This window comes from Telmatherina bonti (assembly GCF_933228915.1).
Source record: "Telmatherina bonti genome assembly, chromosome: 7".
In the NCBI taxonomy this organism is placed as follows: Eukaryota; Metazoa; Chordata; class Actinopteri; order Atheriniformes; family Telmatherinidae; genus Telmatherina; species Telmatherina bonti.
Window position 1 is genome coordinate 18,947,638 of NC_136625.1, and position 9,741 is coordinate 18,957,378.

General features: G+C 39.2%; 1 protein-coding gene across 2 annotated transcripts; it reads right to left on the bottom strand.

The window, feature by feature from the left end:
- Positions 1 to 489: 489 nt before the first annotated feature.
- On the bottom strand, positions 490 to 3,805 carry gata6 (GATA binding protein 6; the record flags this gene model as incomplete). Of its 2 annotated transcripts, none has more annotated exons than XM_079244256.1 (6): positions 490 to 651; positions 1,014 to 1,102; positions 1,196 to 1,283; positions 1,395 to 1,520; positions 2,328 to 2,494; positions 2,965 to 3,805. In XM_079244256.1, the coding sequence occupies 6 exons, from the start codon at positions 3,803 to 3,805 to the stop codon at positions 490 to 492; spliced, it is 1,473 nt and encodes a 490-aa protein (XP_079100382.1). The 2 variants fall into 2 exon arrangements, with proteins under 2 accessions (XP_079100382.1, XP_079100381.1); XM_079244255.1 differs by having other exon boundaries at positions 1,005 to 1,102.
- Between the last annotated feature and the right edge of the window lie 5,936 nt (positions 3,806 to 9,741).

The following is a 9,741-nucleotide window of genomic DNA, read 5'->3' on the forward strand; positions in this document are numbered from 1 at the left end:
AAAAACAACAACAACAAAACAATAATCTAAATGTCCTTAGTGCTTAACGAAGCACTGATATCCAATCAACAGCTTTTTCTTCAAAGAGGAAATCCATTATGTACAGGATGGCTTTCTTTAAGGAGCCCAGATCAGGTTCTGTGCTACAAACAGGAGAGATCAGAGTGCACAACAGGTCCAGGAGCCATCCACACCAGGCCAACCGGTTGATCATCTGGCCTGGTGTTTTTGTTTTTTTTTTGTTGTTTTTTTTTTAACAAAAAGATCCTCACACTAATCTGGAGTCCAATCCCAGTTATTCCACGTTCGGTTTAAACTGGTGGTGTAAGTGACAGTCTTCTCGCCCCTTTTTCTTCTCCTCTTGTCCGGTTCTTTATGCATCAGCTGAGGGGGAAGGAAGCAAACATTGTCCCCAGACACATCCACCCTAAAGAGCATCCAGACTTAAAGAAGAGGGGGCAAAAGGTTTCTGTCCGCTCATTTCAATGTTCAAGCTAAAGCCATGGGGCACCAGGGTTCGCCCCTCACTGAAGCTACATCTGACGGCTGGGTCAAACCCACACTGGTGTACAGGCTGTCCTGTCCCGGGTACTTCACCGCTGAGCCAGTGCCAGTTCCCTCCCCTGAGCTGGACAGCACAGATGAACTGACCTGTAACCACAGCACACATATTAGTTATAACCTGTAACAATGTTTGAGGTGGATGAGTTTGTTTACTGTAACACATGTTATGCTGGGAGTGTGATTCAGATTCCTTTTACGTTACGCAATTTGAAAAAAAAAAAAAAAGTATAAGATCTTGAGAAATGTGTAGCTCGTTTTACTGGAATATTACAATGACACACTAGCAGCAGTCATCACAGCAAATCATCAGTCGGCTTGAGAGTTTTCACACCTGTCACACCAATGCTTGGGCAAACTATAATAACATATACATTTTGGGTGTATTTTATATAAACCAATTGCATTTGAATAAAAATTTGATTCCATTTTAAAACTCTTACCCCTGACCCCTGTCCCGATGGGGAGCTGGTTTTGGAGCAGTCTTCAGAATTGGATGAGGAGGTGGAAGTAGGAGTCATGGACACAGGATTGTTGTTGCCTTTGAGAAACACATTATAAGTTGATTATTTTGCGCATGGAAGTTACATTTAACAAGAGGCTCAGATGTGAGAAATGGCAACCAACAACTCACCAGAAGACCCCTTGCTTTTACTCAATGTTTTAGGTTTTCTTTTTCGCGTCTGGATTCCCTCTTTCTTCATGGCAAGCGGCCGAGGTACCTGTAGGATGCCATTACGAGTTAAGGAGAAAAAAAAGACATGATTGTTTTTTCTTCAGCTGAATCCTAAATTCTAAATTGGGCTACTATAATGAATAAAATCTGAACTTACACCGTGTAATTTTGTGTAGAGCCCACATGCGTTACACACGGGTTCTCCCTCCGCGTTTCTGCGCCACAAGGTGGTCGTACTGGTTTGGCAGTTGGCGCAGGAGAGGCCGATCCTTCTGGAGGTTGACTGGTGGCAAAAAAAAAAAAAAAAAAAAAAAAAATATATATATATATATATATATATATATATATATATATATATATATATATATATATATATATATATATATATATATATATCATCATTAACACGCATGTGCACATAAAAAATTGACATGAAAATGAAATGGTTTAGGAGACTTAAGTGTGGAAAAGTACTTAAAGGAAAGGATCACTCCACTAATTAAATGACAATTCGGCTTTTCATGCCCAATTTCCTAACAATAATACGAGTTCCATTGTGATGTCCATTTCACTGGCATTTCCCCATGGCTTTTTACAGGGTGTTACTTTTCAAGGAGTCTATACTTGACATATAATTTCCCAGTAAAAACATAATGGGAAACATTTACCTAAGTGGCGTAAATTAAATCTCAGTCATTAAGCGCATACACTAAAAATGTTATAAAGATAAAGTCCGATTTGATCAGAAAAATGTCTTGGTTTTGTGTTCACTTTTAATTTAATTTAACTTGTGCAATAAAAAAAAACATACGTTAAAAATGTATGAAGTTAGTAAGACGGCTTGTTAAATCAATGGTTCAAATCAACATTTTCTCAAAGTCACTGTTCCAGAAAGATTTATTTCCATTTTATATGATAAATAGCAGAGTTAATGCAACTATATCATCACATCTAATTCATTAACTTTTTTTTTTCCGAGGTGGCTTTTCGTTGCAGCATTAGATGGACAACATCGGTGATAACCACCCGCCAATGTTTGCTACAATTACGCAGTAAATTGAGCGCTTTAAGTGGTCCCCTGCCTCCTTACCGTCCGTTTCGGGGGTTTAATTAATGGCCGGCTCAGCCCATTCATTTTGCTGTAAAGGCCGCAGGCGTTGCAGAGAAAGTGACCCGTGCCGTCGCGCCTCCACAACGGCGTAGAGATAGAGCCGCAGTTCACACACTCTCTGCTTTCCCCCATGTCGTCCAGAATATCTGAGATTAAGGGGAAAAAAATAAAATAAAATAGAAAACATTCATTAGAATAACATACTATATTGACAAGATGAAATATTTATCTGTCTCTGTACATGAAAAAAAACAAAAACGAATAGGTTGAGAATATATTTAAAGAAGGATTGTACTTGTCAGGCATATGTCCAAGTTGAGACGTATAAATATTATTAGATCAAATGAAAACGCAGAAACTCACTAGTAGTCTATTATTCATCACAATTTGCCCCTTTTTTTTAAACTAATTAAAATAATTAAATTTATTTACAAGGATTATTTCTGTTGATTTATATGCACTACTTTATCTTTAATATCGATTTATTCAGCATATATATATATATATATATATATATATATATATATATATATATATATATATATATATATATATATATATATATATATATATATATATAAATTTTTATTTGCTTTTGTTTTCCTTTTCTTCTTACCTCCGTTTGGTCCTCGAATCAAGGGCGCGCCTCTGCTTTGCAAGGTGTGCAACATTGTGTTCTCAAAAGGTCCTCCAGTCCAAGGCGAGGACAGCTGGGGTGCAACATAAGGAGAGTATGGACTTGTGTAGGTCCCACCAAGGGGGCGAGAGAGGCCGTACTGGTCTCTGCTGTTCACATTCAACGTGTTAGCGTAGCTGGTGTCCCTGGCTGTTCCGTTATTCATGGGCGGGCTTGGAGGGTAGTGGAAACGGCTGGAAGTATGCGGGCTCCCGGTGCTGTATGAGGGGCTCTCGGGGGTAGACTGGGACCAAACCGAGTGACTTGAGGCAGCGTGGCTGGGCTGAGCAGAGCCGCTGGCCTGCAGGTACGACAGGCTGGAGATCATGGGGTTTACCCGCGAGCTGGGAACATAAACGTGGGAGTTGGCGTTGGAGTGCATATAACCACCAGAGGATGAATCATATCCAGTCTGGCTCTGGGCCGCGGCGATGGCCAGTGTTTGGTACATGTCGGCAGGGTCCACCAGCAGGCTTGCTTTGTGCGCTCCAGTGGAGAGGACCAGTTTACTCCCCTGATCCAAATCCGTAAACAGCGGGATGTCCTCGGCAGTGGTCAAGGTGTTATTATGGTGTCCGAAGTGAAGGTAGGAGTGTAGCGATCTGCCGTCCGAGCGGCGGTGCCCCAGGGAGTCGAGCTCGCTCGGAGGGGTCCTCAGCTCATCCGAAGTGTGCCCTTCCTTCCTGCTGTCACCGGGCAGGTAAGTCTGCTCAGCCGGGGACCCTGGGCTGCTGGATGCTTCTCGCTTGACCATGGACCAGTTGTTTTCGCCCAGGTCCATCCAGGAGCACTTTCCATTCACCGTAAGGGTAATAAAAAATATCAGAGGGTAGTCTACCCTGTAATAAAAAGAACAGAAACAGTCAGAAAATTAAAGGAATGACTTGTTTGTCCTGGAGCTCAGAGAGCAAATGTATCCCAAACACAGCATATCCATAAAACATCCAGACAGAAACTCGCCAAGCGCTTGGAAATCACCAAAACCACCATCTGATCTACATCGCCTTTTCATCTTCCAACAAACCCAACTTTCAGACAACTTTTAGGAATTATGAACCGAAATGTAGTCTTAGTGTCTTCTCTACATAGCTTTAATACAGCACATCCAGCCGACAGTCACTGCCATACTCCCATCAAGCGCTCTTTAAGAGGCACTGGGTACATCCGTGTCAAATCACCATCCTCCCCCAAACACACACACACACACACACATGCACATACACACACGTTTACTCACACAGATAGGAAACAAAACGCAATATGTCTTCACAGCAAAAGAGATAACCATTTGATAAGACTGAAAAGAGATAAGGGCCGCGAGGCAAACTGAAGCGATAAAACAATGAAAGCCCAGAAATGATGAAGTCTCCCCGCGCTCGCGGCGCACACGGCTGGACGTTTGGGTGCCATAAGTCGTGAGTTAAAAAAAAAAAAATAAAAAAAATCAAGTAAAAAGACAAGATATAAGACTGCCTTACACCACATACCTGCTAGTTGTGTGCCATAAGTCGCACGAAAAGTTCCTAATAGCTCGCCGCTGCGTCTCTTGGCAGTAATGGGAAACGTTTGTGCGGTCTGACTGGGTTTATGAGAGGAGGCGCTTCTGGTGACCGCGGCTGCGGGAGGCGGACCAATCATGTGGAGCGCGGAGCTGCTGGAAACACTGTGGGGGTGCCAGCCTGCGAGCTCCTCCAATCAATCACACCGAAAAAACAGTGAGTGGAAAAAGAAACCCGTTGTCTTATGAAACTTAGGGGAGTTTCAGGATGAGACGCGACAGAGTTTTTGACAGTTTTTGGGACAAAAACGGAGCTCCAGCGTTTCTCTGCGGTGCTTCTGACCATTACCTGTCATTATTGATTAATAACTTGACCTACTATATTCAAAGTTAGCTCAAACAATAATAAGTAAAGTCTGCATTCATATTTTTTAAAAGCCTGTTTATTACAAATTTATTTAAACAGTCAAGGGTATAAATATTTATTTGACTAAATTTTTCTTTCCCCAGTGCTACTTTATTAGTCCTACTGAAGACATCTGTGTTGGATTTTTTTTTTTTTTTTTCCTAAATGAATTTACAAAATATGTTGTATTGAAACAATATAAAAACAAATTGCCACAAACAGCTCCGGCTCATCACACACAAATGTCTTTTCTCCACTCATAAATCAGTAACAAAAACCTCATAATGTAAATATCCAGATTATAATTAATACTTACCACGTCTTTTAATTGTAGTTTGTATGTTCATGTGTATTTTTGTCATATTTCTTGTTGTTAACATCCTAAATCCTGATTTCTCAGAGCTTGTTTATTCTCTGCACTCAAACAATAAATCTGCTTCTAATTGGTTTATTTAAGTCAGACGCTGTCAGTGAGGATTAAATGGCTGCATGAATGTAGAAAACGCAGGCTCTCAGCAGCCGCTTTGAACTGCAATGATTCGTTCAGCATACCCAATATACAACTGTGATGAGTTCAGTGATCAAAAGTAGAGAGGTGTCAATTAAATCATTCAGGTCTTCAGGTGCGCCTTCGGAGATTAACAAACACTTCATCACACTCGCGGCCATTCAGCAGGTATTTGTCTGAATGGGTGATAGTGGCGGCCAGTCGGCCTATTACTGCTGATACTACTGATAGTATTCGGCAGACTGATGGTAAAATCTAAATCTAAATGTGTAATATTAATAGAACTTGCGTCCTGATAAAAGCACAACCATTAATCCTAAAACCACGCAGCTCGTATGAGTTATACTGCAACGAAACTGAATATTTTGGATTGATATTGTCACCACTATTAATCCTTACTGTCTTGAATTGTCCCTTGAAAACACCAGTCAGCTAACTGGCCTAATTTGATCAATACTCCGTTAAAATAATCAAATACGTGTAGCTAAAATAAATTATTTATACAATATTTCACTTTACTGTTAGATTAAAACTGTTGTTGGATTTTGTAGTTATCTATTTAAAGTATTATCAATGCCGTTGTTTTTTTTTTTTTTTGTTTGTTTTTTTTTTTTTTTTTTGCCCTCTCTACATATACTTCACAGATACTATTAATATAATTAATGCTTGAAAACGAGAAAATGATTTATTTCTAATACAACGTAAGCTTCCGGGTGTATAGTAACAGTTGCTATACTTTGTGCAAATGCTGCTTCTGTTCTACTTCAGGCCTTTTTGCGCAGAAGTTGCGTGGCTCTTTGTCTATTTGTGTGCTAAATATAGCAATAAATCCAAGTGCAGCTGATGTGCAACAGCTCGGACGAATTGGTGCTTGGAGCCAGTCTTTTGTCTTGTTCAGATTCTCCTTCTTCTTCTTTTATTTCATCTGTCTTCCCAGTTACTGAATCAAACTAGACAGCTTTGAACATTTGGAGATCTTCTCCGAGGGAGGAACCAAACTTTGCGCTACTGTCTCCCCATCCCATCATCCCAGTCAGCGAGCAGTTGTCAAGGAGGTGAGAGAATACAAACTCCTGTTGTTGTTGATTTTGTTTTTCTTTTCTTTCTCCCCTTCACACACTCCTTTGCTCGATCTCCGCGGAGCCTGGAGTTGATGAATGAGGTGTTTTTCACAATTGTGTCAAAGTGTGCTGCTCTGACACACGGAGGCTGTGGGAAGAAGTGGCAGGACGCCGTCCTGTCTCCACATTTATCCAGACTCAGTCAAACACCGTGGACCTCAGGACTGCTGTCAGCCACGTAAAGAGACGCAGGCCTGTAATCTAATTATCCTTATCACGGCGACTTGAACACAGAGGGTCACTGTGAAATACATATGCATAACTGCTGCCTATAAACCCACAGTTGTAAAATCATAACAATATAAAGAAATGATGTTTTAAAAAAAGGCATATTTCGTTTAAAAAAATAAAATAATAATAATAATAATAATAATAATAATAATAATAATAATGGTTGGTTGTTTATTCAGGAAACGATAGTTTTATCTGAATAATGTTTGTTTCTTCCAGGAGGTAACAAGCTGATGGCCGACCCTCTTCAGGTGTCAGAGCCATATGTACCGACTTGATAATGATTATCTCCAACACTCTGCAGCTCCTGATAGCTAATACTGCAATGTGCTCGATGCTGCGGTGATAACACGCATAGAAATGCTTCACTGGAACACAACTGAACGTCAATGAGCTTGACGTGTGGGAATCTTGTGCAGCTTTTTCATTTAATAACTAGTCCGATGTGCAAGTGTAACTTCTTTGTGACCCAGTGGAAATGCCGAGGTGAAAAGCTGATTTGTCTTACCCGGGCAATAAAATACATTATGGACCTTTAACATAGGATTTTTTTTTGTGGTGGCTCCGATGTGATAAATATGAAACGACTGCAAAGAGAAACATTCTTTCAGTTAATTCATTTTTCAGTAGCTTAAGTATATATATATATATATATATATATATATATATATATATATATATATATATATATATATATATATATATATATATATATATATATATATATATATATAGTTTTAAGTAAGGTGTTTCCTTCAATAATAATGCTAAGACAGCCATTCTCAAAATAAAACAGTAACATTAAGATAAAAGACTTTTTGAAGTCCTGTAGAATTTGCATTCAGGAATTAATTGGAATGAAAAATAAATTCTGTAGTTCAGTGTTAAATTTGCATAACAAAGGACAGATTTGTCCAAAAAACAAGAAGAAAATTGTAGTTTAGTATATTTCTTATGTTTTAATGTTTTGGTGTGAGGGCTGCTAAAATAATGTTCATACTCTTCACAGGAAATAAACGAAACTGTAATTTTAAAAAAGTTGTTTTGTTAAAAAAAAATCACCTGAGGCCATGGCAGTTTTAAAGAAACGATCTGAATATCTCCTATAGTAAAATAAGACACATCAAATATAGCGCCTATTTCCTGTATTTACAACCCCTTTCCCCCATAGCCTTTAAAATATCAACATATTTGCTTTTAGTTTATGGAAGACACGGTTAAAGTTTTATATTTGTGTGCAGATCTTTCCTCCCTGTCTTCCCCTGAATGGCAGCCTGTATAGAGCTGCTGGAGCAAAGGCTGCTGGGAGGCCGTGAGCACCATACTCTCCTGTTTGAAGTGGTAGATGATTAAACGGGTCACGACAGGTGTAAAAGCAACCTTTGTCATTTTGAACATGTACTGTCCTCGCTTCCTCGACTCACCCACAATGGAACGCCCAGCTCACCTGTGTGCTCGCAGTGTGTGTGTGTGTGTGTGCATAAACGTGCGAGTGTGGGTTTGTGTATCAGGGTTGAGGTTGGAGGCTGCCAACAATCCTGCAATATCGCTCTACCTGTCAGCTTCTTGTGAGCAAAGCTGACCCGCATGGAGAAATGTTATTATATTGGCTCTGTACATAAAAAAAAGGGCATAAAAAAAAGAACACTCCTTAGATGTGATTAGTCTGTGATTTGAGAAAGATGGAGGCACATTTATCTGTTATTATTTCTTTCTCTGATTTATCACTTCAGTGTCATGATGTAATATCAGCCTGACATGCGCTTCATAGCTCATTTGACCTCTTCTCTTAATTTTGGCTCCAATGGTTTCTATCATGAATGAGCTTTAACATATGTTATTATATCATCAGTTGTTTTATCACATTTGGGGCTTTAATCTTTATTCCCTTGAAAGAGAGCCATCAGGCTGCATTACACCACAGTTAAATGAAGATAGAGAGCTTGCCCTGATATCAAAATGGGGATAAATTTAAATAAAGCTTTGATAGGAAAAACGGAGGCCAAGTAAACCATGCCTTGTATGCTGGATTGAAAGAATTACAAGACCAACACCTCCCAACCGCTTCCCAGGTGACAAAACATGGCAACCTACCTCTAAGTGAAGAGATGGGTCAAATGCAGAGCTGAATTTCCCAGCAATGACTAATAAAGAAAAAAAAGCTATTTTCTTCTTCTTCTTCTTCTTCTTCTTCTTATTATTATTATTATTATTATTAGAACAATATCTTGTTGTATGTAGGTACAATATTTACTTAGATATCTTCAGTTTGCCTGTAAGCATATTGGATGTATCAATAACCTGAGTGGATTAATCGTAAGATTTTGTCGAATTTGTGAGCTTCATTGCTGAAGTGATGCTGTCAAAACGCACAAAGTTTTGCACTGCAAACAAACTCCATTTACTATTCTTAGATATCCCGTAATCTGGAGGAATTCTGTATTTTCCAAGACAGTAGGATGCTGATTCAGAAAACCATGGTTAACAGAAGATTGAGTCAGTGCAGGAAACTTCCAGTGTTCTGTGAGAGGGAAATGATTAGGGAAGAAGCTGTGATTCTTTCTGCTAGATAATGATCCAACGACAAGGAAAATCCACCTACAGAGCCAGTAGTCAGATAAGCCCCATCCATCAACTATAAACCTTAAATGTTTAAAATACCATTAAAACAAAAGAAGGCAAAGTGGGCAGATCAACATTCTCAGTCACTTGTTCCACCTGTAATGTCAACAATGGACTGGAACTGCTGGGGCTTTAAAAGGAAGGACACGTTACATGTAGATCCATTTATGTTTCACAGCTTAATCTTTTTAAGGACCACCTTTTGCATTTCAAGCTTGGAGCAACACACATCTCATCAAAACACACTAATAATGTTTTATTCATAAAATAATATTGACAAACGGCAGGGCAAAGTGAGTCATTTGAAATAAAACTCAGAAGCAAAGTAAAA